The following is a 19,808-nucleotide window of genomic DNA, read 5'->3' as shown; positions in this document are numbered from 1 at the left end:
GACTCCGCGCTGTCGCATCTGCAGAAACGTTTTGGTGACTGTTTTGACCCTGGACTGGAGCTTTAAGAATTTGGTCCAGATCTCAATGCTGTAGGTTTTATTTGTGCTTCTGTCTCTTATAAACACAGAGACACGTTAGTCACAGTCTGTGAGAGTCGCGTGCAGTCTGTGCAGCCGTCTGGTGGGAACACGCAGCGCAGTGGCAGGGCCGGAAAGTGGGGGGGCCAATGGCCCCCTGGCCCCAGTGGTTCCGGCGCCTATGCATGACACACTTATTGGACCACAAAAATGTTAATGTACCACAGAACTTCTAAAAAATAAATGTTGGCAAATATTTAGCAACTAATTGCTCTGATTTTTAAAATATTTCTAAGCTTATTTTTTTAATTAATTAAAGACCAAAGAGTCAAAATGACATGTGAGTGTGCCATACAATTTGTTTGATAGCCAAAATATAACAAATATCACATATAGGCTGCAATTCAGCACAAAGACTCTGTGGTCCCATTTGCCTATGTAGTGTAAAGGCACAGTGCAGCATTGCTAACAGTAAATCCTTTGCATCATTAACCTCTGAAACTGCACACCTGTGCTCCACATAAAAGTCAGTGTGCCCCACACCAGAGGTCATGATACATGAACTCTTGAGGAAGTGAGCAGTTTACTTAAATAGTTTTTCATTTAAACCACTTTCAACTTTTAACAGAAAGTCCAACTTTTCTTTTCTTTTCTTTTTTTAATGACAACCAAGGAGTGTAGCAAAAAATAAAAATAAATGCAACATAATCAACATAGCGTGCAAAAAGTCAAAAGCTACATCTCAGAAAAAAACACCTACAGCTAATTTATGATGACCTTAACCACAGTAGAATGTATCTTATTAAAAAATGTATTGCATACTAGTCTGTTTATCATCTTCTCTCATGTAACTAAAAATAAGTTTTCACAATCTCTTTTTTTAATATTGGCAAGGTTCAAGTACATAAAGCAGCAGAACCTTTATTTAAAATCAGAGCTGATAAACAATATCCGAATAGTAATCTTTTTCTCATCTCTAATAACTTTGTGTAGCCAAATGACTTGAGGGGCTGAGGAGTGGAAAAATTGCCCTCACTGACATGATTGATTAGCTTTCTTGTTTGTAGATGAAAATTAAGATGTCAAATCACATTCCTGCAGAGAAAATGTCAGTTAATGGTGTTTTCGCCCTACAAGTTTTACGTGGTCGAGGGCTGATTTGTTGCATCTAGATGGAATTAGAGAGCGGAGACGAGGTTCTTGCTGTCATCTGCTTCGGCAACAGAAACGGCTTAATCAACGAGTGCAGGACACAGGGAATTCACACAAATGGAGGTCATAATTCTTCATTTTTGTTTTTGTGTCAGCCTCTTGTTTCTGTCTGAGGCAGCTAATTGAAGTCAATAAGAAAATAGAATTGGACAGGAGCCTGGATTTCTTGTAGACAACACCCAGTTATGTTTTCCCAACAGGTCAACACAAAGCTGACTGACAAAAAACAGAGACACAAAGAGAAATACAATAAAGAGGTAAAAACGTAAAAGATCCAGGGAGATCCATTGAGGGGAGTAATCCAATGCTGGTCCCATATGCAAGCAGTTCAGTAAAATGCAGCATTAGCTGAGCGGGAGTTACTGCTCAGAAGTGTCTGCCTGTATGGGAGACAGATGGAATAAGTGAGGACAGTGCGAGAACTCGGGTCAAAGGTCATGGTGCATTCTTGGTTTAAGTGAAATCCTTCTCTCAGAGTGCTGATGTGAGCACATTTTTCTAATATGGCTACAATCCGCAAGATTGTATTTGAGTGATTTTAATCTGAAAAGGGCAGAAATCCAATATCAGTGGCAGCTCACTGTGAGAGATGAGTGAGAAGAGTTATGGCGTTTTCCAGGCACATAAGATTTGTGGAAAATAGGAAACTACTTGCTGTGATCCTCCAGTGGCAGATTGCCAGTGGAAAACATGTTTTCTTGCTGACTGACTTGCCTACCCACATGGATTAGAGCTGCTTCTCATGCAATCAATAACACCTTTGTGTCCCATGAAGTCCCAAGGATAGTGTGTGGCTGATATCAAATGATCACTTTCTAAATGCCCATGACAACCTAAAGGGTGGTGATGAAACTACTCACCTTGGATTGCAAAATGAAAAATGCGCAGAGAAATTCGAATCACTCTGCAGATGCAAAATTTCACAAAACTAAGACTGATCACATAAAGCAAGCAATGTACAAGGAAACCTTTTGATCCGAAGACATTTTTATAAGCTCTATTTCAACTTTACTGGACCATTGTAAACACACAAAGCCCAAACATATTCTTCAAAACGGACTTTAGATGTCCTATGGTTGGCCGTAAATCCTGTGATGCACTTCAAGCCGCCCTCAAGGGGAGAAAGAGGTAGGGATGGAGAAGGGAGCAGCCGAAGAGAAAAAAGGCATTAATGGACAAATGAAATAGAAGGCCGGAGATGGTGTATGCAGCCTGTATTTTGTTTGGAGCACTGGGAGGCTCACTAATAATGATAAAGAGTCAGTGCTGCTCCATTTGCGGTATGAAAGGGAACCTGCATGTGGACACCATCATAACTCAGGCCTTTCATCCATTCACATAAAAAATCCACCCTGTCATCAGCACTCAGAAATGATTCGACAACATGGGTAATGTGACAGAAAGCCGCACACACTCAAATAGATACACATGCACTCATGTGGATCATACATACATAAAGAGAGACGCAGAATGAGCGCACAGATGCACACTATCTGGAAAGCATTATTGTAATCCTGACAGATGGATAGACTCCACAACACCTCTGTCTTCCCTGGTTACTACGTCACAACTTGATTTCCTTTTTCATCTGATCTCTCTTTAGAGTTTAATACATCTCTTCCTTGTTTAGAGACTAAATATAGAAATGAACAGAAAGTTTAACATCGGTCACTGGTTTGCTTTGCTGCCAGGCTAACGTTTAGAGTTGCAGTTTATGAGCAAAGACTTTCATAATAATAAGTGCTGTCTTTCATACTCTGCAAATGTACCTTGCTACTTGGAGCTGAAGAAAATGCTAACATAGCAGGAAACGAAGTATTGTTATCAAGTACAAATTAAGCAATGGCTTTGGTCCAGTAGAAAGGTGATTGTCTTTCAATCAGAAGATCGAGGTTTGATCCCCAGTTTCTGCAGCAAGCCCAAATATCCTTGGGCAAGGCATGCGGTGAGATTAAAAAGGTGCTTTATAAGTGTGAATCATTTGCAACATTTGTGTCACTGCCAACTCTTAGAATAAGGGCTATACTGTGGTACAGCTGGTTAACAGTGTTGCCTCACAGCAAGGAGGATTAAGTACAAATTAAACGTCCGGTAAGATATTCATATATCTTATTCACATCCCTATCTACAATTAAAGAAGAATTTGCATAAATAGAGTGAATTCACCAGCTATGAAAGTCTGAGACAAGTTTAGCTGAAGAGGTGGAAAAAGCAGCAGGTGACTGTCGACTGTTAATTGTGGCGGTCAATCAGCAGCTGCAAAGTGGCTACCAAAGATTTCTGACAGCCGTCCAATCTTATAAACAGCAATCATTTCCACTGACTTAAAAACTTTATTTAACTACTAAAATCATTACAAAGCCACCATAGTCATCATAAAAACACTTCAGATGCTATATTTCTATAGTAACTAGCAGGCTAAGCCAGCTTTGATTATTAGTGGACTATTTGCCAAGTCATGGCACACTTGTTGACAACCATGAGAACCCAGGAGAAAGAGGTCTCTAATAAAGTTATTTTAGTTTGGCTGCCAATATAAAGTAGTCATCACTTTGCCTGCCAAATAAACAGAGAGGCTGTGAAAAGCCAAGAGATCAGAGAAAAAGTGGGTTTACGGAGGTCATGATTCCTCTCATCCTACTTTGATTTGTGCTTTTAACAGACATCTTCAGGAGCTGATAATTACTCACTTTCACCAAAGCAAGGACATTTTATCCTTGGTCATTAGACATTTACACATAAGCAAATGCCTTATTGTGAGCAAAGTGAGGATGTTTTGATTCCATTTATGCTATCTTACTTTTTTATACCTTTATCATAAAATACTATTCTGACAAAACGATGCTAAGATGCTCAGGACTATGNGGGGGGGGGGGGGGAGTATTATCTATTTCAGGGCTGGTTTTTTTCTTGTTTTTTTCATAATTATTGAATAATTTAATATTAAAATTGCATGTCTATTGCATTTGCTTTGTTTTGACTGGTCATTGTTAATTTGTTGGTTCTTTTTAATTTTGCTTCCACTGCAATGCAGTTTTTACTCATTTATCTTGTGAGTGGGCACTCAGGCTGCAACAGTTATACTTTGAGGCACTTTGAAACACTAAATTAAGCAATAAAATATTATTATGGACAATTACATATTATTGTGTGGCAGCCTTCAAAAAGCCAAACTCCACCACAGATTAAAGTATCAGCAAGTTTATTGTAATTTGAGTATAGAGACAAGAGTGAGTTGATGACTTGAAGAGTCCTCAGACTCTCAATCACTCGCTTTTCATCTTCAGCAAGACAAGACAAAGAGTAATTTTTAGAGCCCCATTATAAGGTCTTTGAGAAAATTATGATACTGGAACTACTTAGGCATAATAGCAAAAAGGAAAAAAAAAAAGAAAATGTATCCTTACATTATAACAGTTGTATAATAGTGTGAAGAAACTAGTGCAATCATTTTATAATATGTTGTCAATTCAAACTGTTTCACCTCTCTGCTTAGTCTGCCTTTCACTCTTCCTCATTGCTTGTGACCTTCTCACCCTTATGCAAGTGGCATAAAGAATTGCATTTATTTCACTTTTAAAAGAGATTGAAAAGATGCAAAGAAAGGGTTGTTATCACAAGGTCAGGATAAGAGTTTGTTTTTACTGATGCTGTCAGCTTTCTATTTCTCTCTTCAGTGTGTTCTCTATAGTAGCATATGGTAAATGAACCTCTTCAGTTATGTCCTTCATCTTCCTGTACATAGACACACATTTTGACTTAATCATTCTGTGTATGTTTGCAAATGTATGACATACAATATGCATTTTGCTGTTGTTAGATGAAAAAAAAACTTATATATAAATTATGTTATGTAAAATAAAGGCAATGAAGAAATTCTCTCTCCCATAATATGATTTGAATCTGTTAAAAATAGGGTTAATTTCTGTGTCTTCAGGTTTTCTTCAGCCAATAAGTGTTTCCTGAGCATGATGCAGAAAGAGATTTTTGGCTACAAGTTGCACCAATGGAAATGTATTAAAATATGACATAAATATTCTGGAAAGAAATGCTGTGCGAATTTGTCTTTGCGTCCCCTTTCTTGGAAACTTTCTCTGTTTACTCAGACTCCTGGACCTAAACTCTAACTTGGTTTGTACTTTGTAATCCACATGAGTTATCTAAATAAATAAAAGACAAGGCCAGCATGCTGTTTTTCTGTGAGCTGGCAGAATTGGCTAAATAGAAATGCAGAATATTGGACACAACATTGGTGGGTATTTAGTTAAACCCATCCCATTCACTAAAGGAAAAGGAATATGAGGATTAGAGTGCCAATATTAAAGCCAGCTGGGGACCTGATGTAGAGTCACGCTAATTTTATGCCTTTAATATAACAAGTTCATATGGCAACATATACTTTATGAAAAACTTTAATGTTAAACATTAAACTTAAATATTAGATGTTCAGTGCAAGTTTGCTATCATAGTTTTGTCAGTTTCACAGACATTTCTGACAGTTGAGTCAAACAGTTGATTGGGTTCAGTAGTGCACCACAAATGAATCTTACATTTATTGTATCTGGGGAAAAGAGAAGAATGTAAAAATTTTCCCTTTAGAATTAATTTAGGCTATTTCTGAAGTATTATTGTTGAATCTGCTATACTGCAATGAGTATTGTGATAGCAGCTGTGCAGAGGCTACTTAATTATAAAAACCATAGTTCAGTAACTATGAGAGGCCTTTAGATGACGATGTTAAAGAAATACTCAAACTTAAATTATTTTTCACAATTGAGTCGTCACCCCTGGACACCACTGGATGGAGACGCAATTATGGTTTCACTCCATTCCTCAGAGGCTTCATGTCACACCAGGAGAATTTCTGAAGCCAAAAATTGTGCCTGTCCAACTCGCTTCTTTCTATCTCTGTCATATAACTTGGCCCCGTGCTGTCTGCACCCTAAAATTTCTGCAATTAATTTCCATGCTTCGTCCTTTCTTGTCCTTAATTTTAAATAGGATCCAAGGAAATATTAGGGCCAGACACTAAAAGCTCTGTACTTTTCTGGCTAAAACTGCATTGAAGAACAAAGTCACCATTGTCAATGAGTGTGTTTTATTTAAAAAAAAACAAACAAACATCAGATTTAGAAATCTGTATGTGCGGTTTCAAACATCAATGATCATTAAGCCTGATTTTACATTTATCTTTGTAAAAATAATTTGTTTAGATGGTCACCCAAAATAACTGTTTGCACATAAAATGATTAGTTATGGCACAAATGAATAGGTATGACAATTAAGATGAAGCACAAGTTTACATGACTTGAAACTGAATTACAATTATTAAAGAGATATATAGAAAATCAATTTTCCTTGGTAATATGAGATCTGCAATCACAAACAGGATGAAAACCCCCAACAAAGTAGCCTTTTTGGTTTTGTAAGTTCAAACCAAATGACCATTTCCAGGGTAAAACATAAATAATCAAATTTTCAAAGAGAAGCAAAAAAGGTGAATTACTTCATATACTTAACGTATATTCTTCCATGAAAACTTAGTTTTAGTACAAAAACAGTTGTTTACATCTTTCTTTTGTAGTACACATTATTTCATCAAGCCCATGATCTATCTCTGAGCTCTATCTCCATTATTTATGGTTTCTATTGTCTAACCAGTTGATTTATGGCCTCTGCAGTGGTCATCAATGAAGCAATGTTATATACAATCAGTAGTCTGAAATGAGTATTTCATTTTAAAAATTGATTAAATTGATATTTTTGTCTCACTCTTGATAGGGAGAAGAATCTAGGAGCTTTATCTCCTTAATCATGGCTATGAATTTGTTGTTAACATGACTTAATCTACAGAATTAAGCAAACAACATTTTACTTCTCACCACAGCACTTTGTCTTTTATCCTCAAGTCTGGAATGTGAATCTTCCACATAAAGACAAAGGAAATGTGTTTTCTAGATAACATTTCAGTTGCAATAAGGCTCGGCTCGGGCTGTGATTGAAACAATACTCTGCCTAAGCTGCACTGAGCCCACCTGTTTGTTCTTCCATAATTGGATTCTGCTCCATTCCATTTGCCTTAATGCTGATGCATAATGCAGTGGACCAAAAGAACCAGTCACTGCTAATCAGTGGACAGGGCACGGAGGAGTAACCAGACCTCCCACTCATCACCCATCCACCTCCCATCTTTGCACATCTTTTCATGGCCTTTGTCCTTCAAAGGCCACTTGACAAGGCTGTGGAGTTGAGGGTAACCAGCAGGTGTTGATTTTACTGCCTGAAAGAAAAATAGGCTGGCCATCAGCCGCTTGTTAATCTAACATATACAGGCACTACTGTGAACAGTCTTGGCTCTGGTAAATCATAGAGAATGCATAAAGTCTCGTTCAATAGTAGAACTTGAAACCAAAGTTTAACCTTATGAAAACATAGAAGATACATTTATACTGAAATGAAACAATTTAGCTGACATTTTCACATCAGTATAAATATGTTAAATTGTGCTAATAATTGTCATATAAGAGGTTTTAGGATTGTTTGCAATAAACTAATCAGAAAAACCTGCGTGACTACGCAATACATTGTTCACTGAAACTACTTTGATCACTTCGCTCTATGATTTCCTCTTGCGTAGGAGGCAGATAGTGTCATAGCCAGTTCTATAAACACTACAACAGCTTTAACAAACTGGCAGCATGGGAGGGACTCCCACATGCTCTTTGCCCATTGTCATCAGGGCCATACTTCTCTCATGATCAGCAGCCTTTGCTAAGTGGCTGGTGTCGATGGCTGTGAGTCAACTCAGCCCACAGCGATGATGAAGATAAAACATGTGGAGATGGTGTGTGTGTGTTTGGCTCTGTATGTGTGCACACTGAAAATAGGAGGGTAAAGAAGTGGAGCAATAAGAAGAGTGACATAAATTGTGTGGGTACTGGTGTGTATATGTGACTGAGTGGGTGAGCAACGGTGGCCAAGGTTCATTAGCGTGTCATCAGCTGCCTCCACATGAAATAATAAGGCCTACTCTCTCTCTGTTCTCGCTCCCCTTCTCCCTTACTGCATCTGCTGAACTGAGCTGTGACAAATAGCATCTGATCTCAAGTGACCTCTCCTGTGCAGTGAGACATCATGAAGAAACAGATAACAGCTGATGAACTGACAGAATTAGAATGATAACAGTGAGGTCATGGAGCGAAAGGGCCAGAGAGAGCTTGATGAGCTGTAAAGAATCCAGAAGGGAATTCAGTATATGTTTGATTCAAAGCTGGATATTATGACAGTTTAATGCACAAAAGGGTCTTTAGAGAAATACTAGAAAGCAACAGAGCTCTGTCTCCTCTGACCTTTTTCTATATTTACTAGTCCGTAATTCTTTCACTGAAAACTTTTTGTCACATCAGCAACAGCTTGGACCTTTTTTCTCTGTCTCTAAAACAAAATTAAATACTGAACACAACTGAACAAAAACAATTGTTTAAGAAGATGGTGAGGAGCACCGAGCAACTCTACAAATATATCAAATATCTCTGACTGCCCTGAGTGCTTCACTTGTTATAAATCTAGAGGGCAATTTTGGCTGCTTTAATTTGCTACCACCTTGAGAATCCAAAACAATAACTAAATACTTGTATAACTCAATTCAAGGTTTAGGGAGAGAAAAAAAAAATACTTATTGGGTTTCCTACTTTGCTTTGTTTGCTCATGTGGATCTAGTTTCCCCCTGCCACGGCATCATAAATTTGTTTTTCAATTAAAATTGTGGGGCCTGAGAGCATGTGAAAATATCAGCTGTATAAATCTAATGCTCATTGTGTCAGAGTTTCCAGCCTTGTAGCAAAATTGGCTAATCTAATCCTCACCTGTTTGTTTTGTTGGAAGCTGCAAAGCAAGCTAACGCTATATTGAATCAGCTGGAAGTAGGCAATACTGTGAAACATCTTCTGTGTGATGCCGTTACCCTTCAGCATGCTGGTTTCATGCTGGTTGAAAACGATTCAAAAATAAGAAGTTTGCATTCTTCTTTATAATAAGCTCTTTAAAGAAGTTGCTCACTGACGATAGCATGCAGACAATGCATCTCCCTCCCACTGCAGACTGACACCTATGACTTTATCTGCAATTGTGACTTATTGAAATGAGTAAATTCAAACATCACCCATCTCTCACGATGGCTTCAAAATGGAAAGAAAGAAAGTTAAAGCAGGCATTTAGAAAAGGCAAGATTTTTAAAATTGTTGGAAAATGTCAGGCCACATTACACCAAAATGAACAAAAAAAATATATAAACCAAAGTACATAAACTTAAACATTATAGTCTTGCTGCAGTTGAAGGGGATATTGGAAACTAAAAAAAAAAAAGAAGTAAAAAAAATTGTGGAAAGGCCCTACACTTTTCTCAATTTGAAATGGGGTCCTAACCTCAGAGAGCATGTTGTAATTTTAAGACATGGCACGCTGTTACTCTCACCCACCATGTTCCAGCTGAGACATGTGTTTGACCCGTATCCTTGTCTGCAGGAGACAGCACCTGGTGCCTCACCACAACGTCATTAGGGGTCAACCACTCTTTCAGACGCGTGCACACACACTGATACACGTATGCCACTTGAGATATTTTTAGTGGATGGGATACAACCTCTATGGTAGCTAACGTTCAGAGATTCACACCCTGTGGACACGACAGGAAGGGATCCATTTCCTGACAGCAACCACAAACCATCCACACATGAAGCACACACTGTATATCCTCTTTGTGCAAACTCTGAGTCGCATGAAAAGTGTTGAGGTTTTTATGGAGGAAAATATATCAACACATATGTACGAAGCCTTCACACAATGGTCTCTCTCTGTTGGTTTGGAATGTTTTTAAACAAGTCAAAATCATGCAAAAACATTTATTCCCATTGAGATGCTGCCAAATGTAGAATCTAACATGCACATTAAAACTGTAAGCAAAGCGCTTTACTTTTTCCTAGAGAGGTTTTTCCTTGCACATCTGTAAATACTTTAAAGCTATAATTCCACAAGAACCATGACTAACCCCACATAATCCATTTACAAGTCAACATTAACTATCCTAAAATGTTAATGTTTGCTGAATGAAAACACATCATGTCTTTCTGCTGTCTGTAAGAACCAAAACGTATCTTATTAGACAACTATTATAGCGACAGGGAAGATACAGGAAATGTGGGGATTAAAAACTGCAGCAAAAGTTTATCATTTTTTTGTGCACATGTAATACTTGTATTAATTTAAACATAACCATTTCTACCTGTGTCTGTTTCATTTTTTTACAGCCTCCACCATTGCCGAGAATGGGAGGAAAACATGCCTGAAGCTAAAGGTTTTCGTCCGACCATCAAGTAAGTGTTTCGACGGAGGCTTTGTAATAGAGCTTGTTGAAGTACACATTTGGACTGAAAACTCAAACAAATTAAGACTAATTGTTAAGTTTCCCCATTATCCTGATTTATCTTTTGTTTACTGTCCAAAATGTTCTTTTGTTTATCACAGAACTGCCTTACTTGCTGAAAGAAAAAAGGTTTTTGTAAACATGAAAAGAATGTTGGATTACCCCATCGTTTTAATTTATCTGAATGTTGCTATTAGCTTTTCTGCTCTGGGTGTTTTAACTTGAGGGCTCACAGGGGGTTGAAACTGTCACTAACCTATTTGGCACACACCTGTGATGACTTCTCATTCTCCCTATTTTCTATTTTAGACGGCTGTGTGAAAACTATAGGCGTTCATGACCGTGTTTTTGACGTAGACAACAAAGTAGACAATTCAGAAGAATTACGAGGTTAGTATAGTTTCCTGCTTCACTGGTGCTGTTCTGTACAACTTCTTGCATGTGTCTTTTGTTTTGTACCTCTTTGCTGTTGTTCTCTTCTGCATGTCTGGAAAATTATCTTTTATTCTACATCGCCACTTGATATTTTCTTTTGAACACATTTTACTCTACATTGCTAGCTTGATATGTCACTGTTTATCCTTACATATATAAAAATAGATTACTGTAATTTTTTCTGTGTTGAAAAATACTATGTATATGCATTTATGTAAAAATGCTAATTTATTCCATCTATCAATACAAATCTGAGTGCTGCTTCATAATATTTCAACCTTTATTTTTATTTTAGTTAATATATCTTTATACAATAAATCAGTCACTTGAATATGCTCATTATGATTACAGTAAAATACAAAAACTTTAAGTGATATGCGTGTCTGCAGCGTATACATATACATTCATACAATTTTCTTAATCCTTTGACTTGAGATTTGGCTCTGCAGCACAGCTTTGAATATTTGCTGTGCTCAAAATGCACGGCATTTTTTACTTGTCTTTGTACATGAATCTAAGCCAGTCGCTGGGGGTTAAAACTCCACATCAGCCACATGCTGTTGTTTCGTTCTCAGCACAAGTTTATTTTAAGGTCTAAAATGATACGAAAAGTGTCCCGCAGACAAAATATATTACAAACTACACTGCAAACAAAATAATAATAATAAAAACTTAAAGAAAAGAAAAAAAAAGAAAATAAACTTTTACTTTCTAGCACTGTGATGACAAAAATAAGTTATCATTTGTCACTGGCTTTCCCTGAAACCAAGGATGAGCTTTATTAATCATGTTTACACTGTTAAACTGTAGTTTACATCAATTATACCCTTTATCTAAATGTGACTCACAGACACACACAGGAGGTCCAGATGCTTGGGCATTTCTGATGCCCACCTGCTTGATTTCTTCCGTGCATGTTTGCCTACAGTTTCATCCTGCCTGTATCCCACAAGGCTTCCTCTACAGTGCATGAGAAACTTTCTTTTGGCTGATTTCCTTTTTTATAATTACCAAAAATAAAAAATGGAAACTTTATGTGCTCTAAGTATCCTTTTAGCCCTTACAACATATGCAAACATACCAACTTAACACCAGTTGTATAGTTTTGATAACGTTTGATCTTTGTTCTGTCTGTCCCTGTGCATGGTTCAGCTTCTTTCCTATGGTGCAGCAGACACATGGCTGTACACAGATACTGATGCCACTGCCAGACAGCCACAGGCTCACCTGGGAGATGAATCTAAAATGTTTCTGACAATGAGAGCAGAAACCTTATTTAGCAACAGAGGTTCAAATGGCAACTCAGACGTTCTGACATGAACCCAAAAATTGTAGCTATGAACTATAAATTATAAGAGTAAATAAGGTATATTGTATATACTGTATTTTTTTATTACAATACCAAAATTTATGAATAAAATAAAAGTTCAAAGTTTGTCTGATTTATTATCACAATGATGACATTTGTTTCTTTTTTTTTTTTTTTTTGTCTTTTAGATGGTATCAGCCATGAAACAGCTGCCCCTTCACGAAGTGAAACAAATTCTGCTCCACACCTGCAAAAGACAAGTCCTCTGCTTGCTTTGTTGCTGGTTACCCTAGTGGCACTGTTCACCTTATAGCGCCTCCCTCTGTGCTGGAGGTCATTTACACCTAGCGTGGCCTGAATCTACCCTAAAGGCTGCAGGGTAGGGGTGGGATTTGGGTGAATCGCATTTGCTTGATTGGGCATAAAGTAGGCTTCTCAAGAAACCCTCTATTTTTTTCAGAAAAAAGTGGTCTTTCTCCTTCTGTGAGTGAAAAAAAAACGTTGATGTTACAAATGACTGAGAGTGTTTCCCTCTCTTAAACATTCAACTAAGATGCCAAATCCTGTCTTTTTGATTTTGTTTGTTTTACACTTAGGGATTCTTATTTTCTCTTTTTTGACATCACTATGCGTCGTATTTCTGTCATTGCTGCACTGAAGTTTAGGTTAGAAAATGAATAGTGTATAGCACATCCACAGACTGCTTTACATCACATGACAACATTGCAGACTCACTTACACACAAAAATTAGCAGTAGAGCTTTAACAAAGTCATACCAATATTCAGTGGGATAGTGGAGATTCTAGGTCTTAAACATGACTGTACATGCAACATACACAAATAGAAAGTTGTCCCAAGACATCACCATGGTGCGAGGGCTAGAATTTTTGGGCCTCTAATTTATTGAAAGAATTAGTTTGAAACTGTAAAAAATATAACAGAGGAGCAATGATTTTAAAGTGAGACTGAGTTTTTTTTAACCACAGCACTGAGGAACATGTAGAGGGTGTCATGCATTGTAGCTCAGTGATTTTCAGTCTCTTGGTGCAAAGAAAGTAGCCAGTTTCCCTAAATATGAAGAAATCGTATAATATGTGAAAGCAAAAACCTTCAGTATGCCCGCAAAAGGCAAAAACAATGGAATCAGTAGGTGACTTGTTTGTGAAGAACATGTCAATTTGCCCAATAAAACATCCCTCAAAGCATTCGGTTTACTCCCACTCACAAAGCAACTAAGTCAAAACTTTCTCACCAGACATTTAAACTGCTGTTAAGATCGAGAATCAATATCTTTTTGAAAGTTGATAACCCAATTTCACGGCAGCAGTCACAGGCATTTATGCAATGTTTACTGAGCTGGGCAGCAATTGTTTTCTCTGTTCCAGTCGAGCATTAGTCAATATTAACACTCCCATAAACATTTGCATCCACAGCTATTTATTTCCCTAGCTATTGATTCTTAAAACGAGCGCTTAAAATGTTTCACAGCTAAAACTGGGCATATTTTTTCTTTCTAAACTATCAAGCTGTGCCAGTGGTATCATCAAACATTGCCTTTAACTATGCAGACAATAAAAGACCTAGTTTTTAAATCCAATTTAATGAAAACAGTGACACAGATCAGGGGAGAGTGTTTGAAAGGATTGTCAATTTCACAGTGCCATGCTTTATTTTAAATCACATTTGCCCTTTAACATAGTCATAGCTTAGAAATGTGTTAAATGCTTGGTAGATGCACAACACTTTCAGATTGTTGTGGCAGGACTTATGCATTGCTGCAATTAGTCAAAATCACACTGTGTAAACATGAAAACTATTAAATTCAAGGCAGCTTTGTTCAGTGGGGTCAGGTTTATGTTGGCACTTAAATTCAAAGTAACGACGTGCAGCAGTGATATTTAGCTTCTTCCAACTCCCACAAATACACTCATTGAGTTTGCATAATGAGAGCTCCTTTTTTAGATATAGACTTTTTCACTATCAACAAAAAACTAAACTCTGCTAAAGTTAACCTCTTTCAGAGCTGGGGTGTGGGAGGCAGATCAGCAAATAGCTTAGAAAGACAGACAGAATGAGAGAAGTGGAGCAAGAAAAGGAACACAGGAGCAATTGCATGCCCACCTTGTGCTCCTAATGTTACTGCTTTAAGTGACTCTTTAATGAGGTTCAAAATGACAGGCATGTGGACCCCATGTTGTAGCAGGGGGAGTTATTTCTGGAATTAAAAATAGATGGTGGAAGGCTTCATATGGGGGTGTGGGGGGGGCATCTCAGGAGATGGGGTGTAGATTTCCACTGTGGGGGGTTTAAAGCACCAATGACCTTACAGAATCGGTGAGTGAAGGAGACAGAAAGACATAAATTTAGACATAAAAGTTAGCTAAAAGGTAGTGTGATTAGTGCCTAACAAACAACTCAAAACAATAGAAACAGAAATCCATGCAACAAAGCAGGATAACCCCCCCCAATATAAAGACAAACATGCCGTTTATTACCATTCAGTCTCAAAGGCATGCACTGTTCTGTTTTTGCTTTGTTTTCATTTTTGTAGTTATCTTTTTTTTATTTGTTGTGTAATTTTCCTTATTTTTTAAAATAAAAACAGCCTTTGCCTTTGGCCAATTTTTGTACTATGGTAACATTGCTATTATAGCAGAATAGCAGCACAGCTATGAGAGGTAATAGGAGACGAGACCATTTAATGAGGTACTAATTTTTAGAGTCTCACCATGGGGAATGAGCACTGCATAAGATTCAAAATGAACGCCCGTCAGCAGATTAGCGCTAGACTTTTATCAAAAACCAGCTTCAACTTCACTTTCTTACAATAATCAATGCTATTTGTTATTAATGCTATCATTATCATGATTTATACTGCACACACCTTAACCTGGGAAATAAGGATCAACATAAATACTGGATACTGTGTATCCTGAGGTAGTCAACCATAAAACATGTAGTGTTAGGTTAGTATCTGTTTTGTACCTTTCTGAAGGACAAAAAAAAAAGATAATTCGTTGTTAAACCTGTATAATTATTATTATTGTTATGATGATAATGATTATGACTATTATTATTATTAGGAAAACTTCTTGATGTAAATAGTGTTTGATATTAAAGTATTAATTTGGTTCTTATGTCTTTTCTAAAAAAATAATACCGTATTATCTCTGGGTTTTGCGGAGTGTGTACTGTTCTAAAACAATGCATTGTGTGCTTTAATTCTCAATGCCTAAAGAGACTGAGTTACCACAAAGGGAAAACCTGCTGGAGCTGTACACGCTGGTGTACAAAAGTCTGGACAGTAGCCAGTGAGAGGCTCACCTTTTACATGTTTCAAAACAGTCAGCAACCTTCACCATTTCTTCATACGAGGATCCTGCCTTGGAAAGAAACACTTGGGACTTAATCAATGGCTTATTTGTACTTTTTTTTTGCCTTTGTGAGGGTTGAAAGCATGTTGTTCAGCTCAAAGATGATCTTTGAGAGGACTGTTGGCATTTTAATGGAAGGGTCTCACCAGTTTCATTATGTGGCATGCGCATGAACTTAATAACATGTATAAAAAAAATCAGAAATTTTTATTAATTTTATTTTGCTGTTTTTTTCCCAGAGGTATTAGATTTAATGATCACTTTCATGTTGTGTGTTTTTTGCATCCCCATTTGAGTGACGTCAAACTGTGTTCTTACACACAACAGATGTACATAACACAAGCCATTGTTGTGACGTTATAGTATGTTCAGTCATTTCGTAATTCAAAAGCAACTTTTTTTATTTTTCTAAAATGACTATCTCTGTACCCATCTATGGTATTCACCCCATGTCTCCTCAGCCTATTCAGTCTCTTTCAGCGCACCTGAGAGGAGGAGTTTGTGAGTGGATACATCAATGTGGACATTTTTCAGTGTGGAAAAAAAAAATGTGTGGGCCCTATAGGTTTGAGTGTGTGTGTGTGTCATTTGCTGTTGCTGTAGTAAATGGGAAGCAGCAACCCTCTTTGGCAGCAAAGAGTGTTTCCCATGCCTTAGCCCTTCAGCCTCTGCCCTGGCAGCCCCGTCCGTGTTCGAGACGCTTTCTGCCATTGTGCTTTTACATGGAGCAGCTGCTGGCGTCCAAGAGACTACAACAGGGCTCTTCTCTTTCTCTCCCTTTTTTGTAACAATCCTGAATCACTTTTTTCTTACGGTAGACTGTAGTCCTAGGCACAGTTCAAGGATTAGTGCACCCCCCCTCTATCAAATCCTGAACTGGATTGTTAGCGGGGTAAAGCCTATCATCAATCCTGGTTCTGTGCACATGGGCAAAGCTTCTTAACTCCTCCTGTTGCTGATGAAACACTTGTTCATTTCACGTCTTGCCTCATTCTCCCTTGTGCTTGTATAACCCCCACCTCCTGTCCTTCCTACTTCACCTTTGAACCCCACTCCTACTTTTCCATCAGTGGGGAATGTTTCAAACCTGCTCTTTTACAGTATATAAACAAGAACATTTGAGAAGAAAATGATCTGTATTTGTATATACACGTGTCTGAGCAACTATGAGTACTACAATAAAACAGAAATACATTGCTTTGATATTGTACTACTGTTTATTACTTTTTTAAAGTGTGCTCATAGTTATAGGTGCAATTTAAAAGGATAATCCAGATGTTTAAAAGTGGTGTTTTGTGGAAACTTAAGGAACAATTAATATCTAATATGTTATGGGTTGCTCTTTAAATGTCTTCAGCTTGGAGAATTAGAATGTAATCCTGACTCTGCTAGTTTGAGCAAGGCCAATACCAAAGTGGATTGATACTGTCTTAAGACAACTCCATTTGTGAATATAATGGCAATTCATGCAATTTTTTTTTTTTTTTTTTTTATGTTTACACCACCATGAACTTCACATTTAACAGCTACATGACCAGAAATCCTTCGGGCTGACCAGATGTTCTTTAGTTTGCTGATGCTGCATCTCTTTGGGTTTTTAAACAACCATCAAAATCTACGTAAATAAATGTAATGTGAAATTGACATATATGTAAATGTAAATTACTGTGTTTGCATGAATCGGTCAAAATTTTGAGACTGGAGTCATTCAGAGATGGCGGCAATTCACTTTGGTCTACTATCTATCTACACCAGGTAAGATGTTAATTGTTCATGACCTTTCCACAGAACCACCCACCTAAATTAATGCTTTTTGTGTAGCATAATCAAAATGACAATGTTTTATTCAAAAGCTTAACTATTTGAATGTATTTAACATCCCTGATGTATCTAATATAAAAAGTTAACATACTTAAGTGGAAACGGTGTCTACTCATGTGCCAAGTTGTCTGCTAATATCATGCACACACACTTTAACTCTTCTTTCTTTACATTCCTCCCTGTTGGTCCCTCTGTGTAGCTGTCCACATTGTGAAATCACACCATACAAAGATAGACCGAAAGGAACATTATCCATCAGGATCAGAATAAGACCTTAAACCTCCTTTCACTTTAGTGGGACACTAATGAGGACACCTAATAACCTTCTGCTGGACCCCATCGGTGCCATTTAGCTTCATTTTCCATTATCTCTGGTAATTAGGCTTGAGAGTCAGCAAGCCCTAAGGACTAAAGGGGCAGACAAGCCCCTTGATATGACAACTGGAATCCACCAATAATATGAAGATCAGTTAAATCTGACTTTAATATTTAAAGTTCATAATATATGGTGGTGAACCCAAAAAGTTGGAGTTAAAAACATATTTGGCAAATAAAATAGATATGATATTTTTGTTTTATTGTCATTATTGTAGTATGACAATTTTGTAGTTGTAGTATTTTTGCACATAAAAACACACAAAGATGGGAAAAACATGAATGCATGCACCATATTTTGTTTGTTTGCATACTTCTATTGACATTTTGTGTTTTTGGAACCTACTATGGTGTGAAAGAGATGAATGAGTGCTGTGTCCCACCACAACACTCAAAAGTCAGTTAAAGTTGCCCTTCCCATAGCTATGATGAAAATAGCTGTGTATATATATGTATATATAATATACACATCTTTTTTCATGTTCTTTTTTATGTTACATCAAAACAAGCTGGTATTTTGTAGTAAAAAAACAAAAATAAATTAAGTCGTAAAAAAGCATAAAATTATTAGGGTGCCAGCCACTCTGCAGTACTAAAGTCTTTTTCAGCAGCAATGTGGGTTACAGTGAAGATGAGTACTCAACACTCCATAGGCTGGAATAAAACGCCTTGATGCCAAAGACACAAAATCTCGTCCAGGAGGCAATTCTATCCAATCTCATCCTTTTCCAAAGCTGGTACTTTTATGAGCATCATTGGAGAGAGAAAAAAAATTAGAAATCCGCTTTATGGCTGAACACACTTGAAATGATGAGCCAATTAGCGTCAAGTTGTTCTTCCTGGCGTTATTAGTGAAAAAGACTCTGGAGATGCAGGTGTGTGCATCTATGAAGACCAATAAAGACAAATCACTGCGCCTGATCATTAAATCTGGGATAATGATAGCTTTATGTGAAGATGTATCCCAGATGCACTATTAAGCTGTGAACATAGTCAAGGTCTGTGACCAGCAGTGAATGAACGACAAGCAGTGGGATGAGATGGTGCTCAGCTGAACACGTCATCCCTGTGATGGCGACATGAATTGCAAGAATGTGTACATATTTACTTGTTCCTTTTTTTTCCATGTGTGACTTTTCTGATAGAAGAAGTTTCATCTTAACACAACAAGAGCTCATCTAATAGTTCTGAAGAGGCCACTTCAGAGAAAAGCTGCTGAAGGAAGCATCGTTCAGATCAGCTGGCTCACTTATTGGCTGCATGGTGTTTCGTTTCCATGTGAACAATAAGTTTGACTGACAGCTCCGAATGATGTCTTCAGTTAATCGCTTCAGTGGTGTGAAAAGGTCATAAATCACCCAATTACGTTGCAACCCCTTTTTATGAATAGATATTTTGGGGGGGAATATTTAAAACGCCTCCAAGGCATATCAACTCTAGTCAACCCCATATTTATTGAGAAGGAGCTGCTGGGTGGCTGCTTGTGGCAGAAATAACTGATAAGCTGAATACATTTTACAGTCTCGGGCACACTGTGGAATGTCACGGTGCGACTCGGTTAGAAAGTTGGAGCAGAATTCAAGGTCGGATTTGGCAGCTTTGACATGTTTTAGGAGAAAGTTCGGAAAAATAAGAATACCAAAAATTGTAGGTAATAAAGATTGAATTGAAAAATTATAAACAATACCATATAAAGGTAAAGTACGAGTTGGGAAGAAAAGCTTGACATCATTGCAGATTTATGAGAAAAACCATAGAACATGTATGTGATATACTGCTGTC

General features: G+C 37.4%; 1 protein-coding gene across 2 annotated transcripts in view; it reads left to right on the top strand.

Annotated features, from left to right (window-relative positions):
- efna5b (ephrin-A5b) overlaps positions 1 to 17,033 on the top strand; it is an 89,579-nt gene extending 72,546 nt beyond the window's left edge. The window contains exons 3-5 of one of the 2 annotated variants that reach the window (XM_017412418.3): positions 10,596 to 10,661; positions 11,021 to 11,101; positions 12,644 to 17,033. In XM_017412418.3, coding sequence (XP_017267907.1) covers positions 10,596 to 10,661; positions 11,021 to 11,101; positions 12,644 to 12,768 — 272 coding nt within the window. In that variant the 3' untranslated portion in view covers positions 12,769 to 17,033. The remainder of the gene's footprint in view (positions 1 to 10,595; positions 10,662 to 11,020; positions 11,102 to 12,643) is intronic. The other variant, XM_017412419.3, reaches the window with a different exon arrangement.
- Positions 17,034 to 19,808: the final 2,775 nt, after the last annotated feature.

The sequence above is a fragment of the Kryptolebias marmoratus genome, linkage group LG1 (genome assembly GCF_001649575.2).
Source record: "Kryptolebias marmoratus isolate JLee-2015 linkage group LG1, ASM164957v2, whole genome shotgun sequence".
Taxonomy (NCBI): domain Eukaryota; kingdom Metazoa; phylum Chordata; class Actinopteri; order Cyprinodontiformes; family Rivulidae; genus Kryptolebias; species Kryptolebias marmoratus.
Note: the sequence above shows the minus strand (reverse complement) of the source record. Positions and strands in the feature narration are given on the sequence as shown.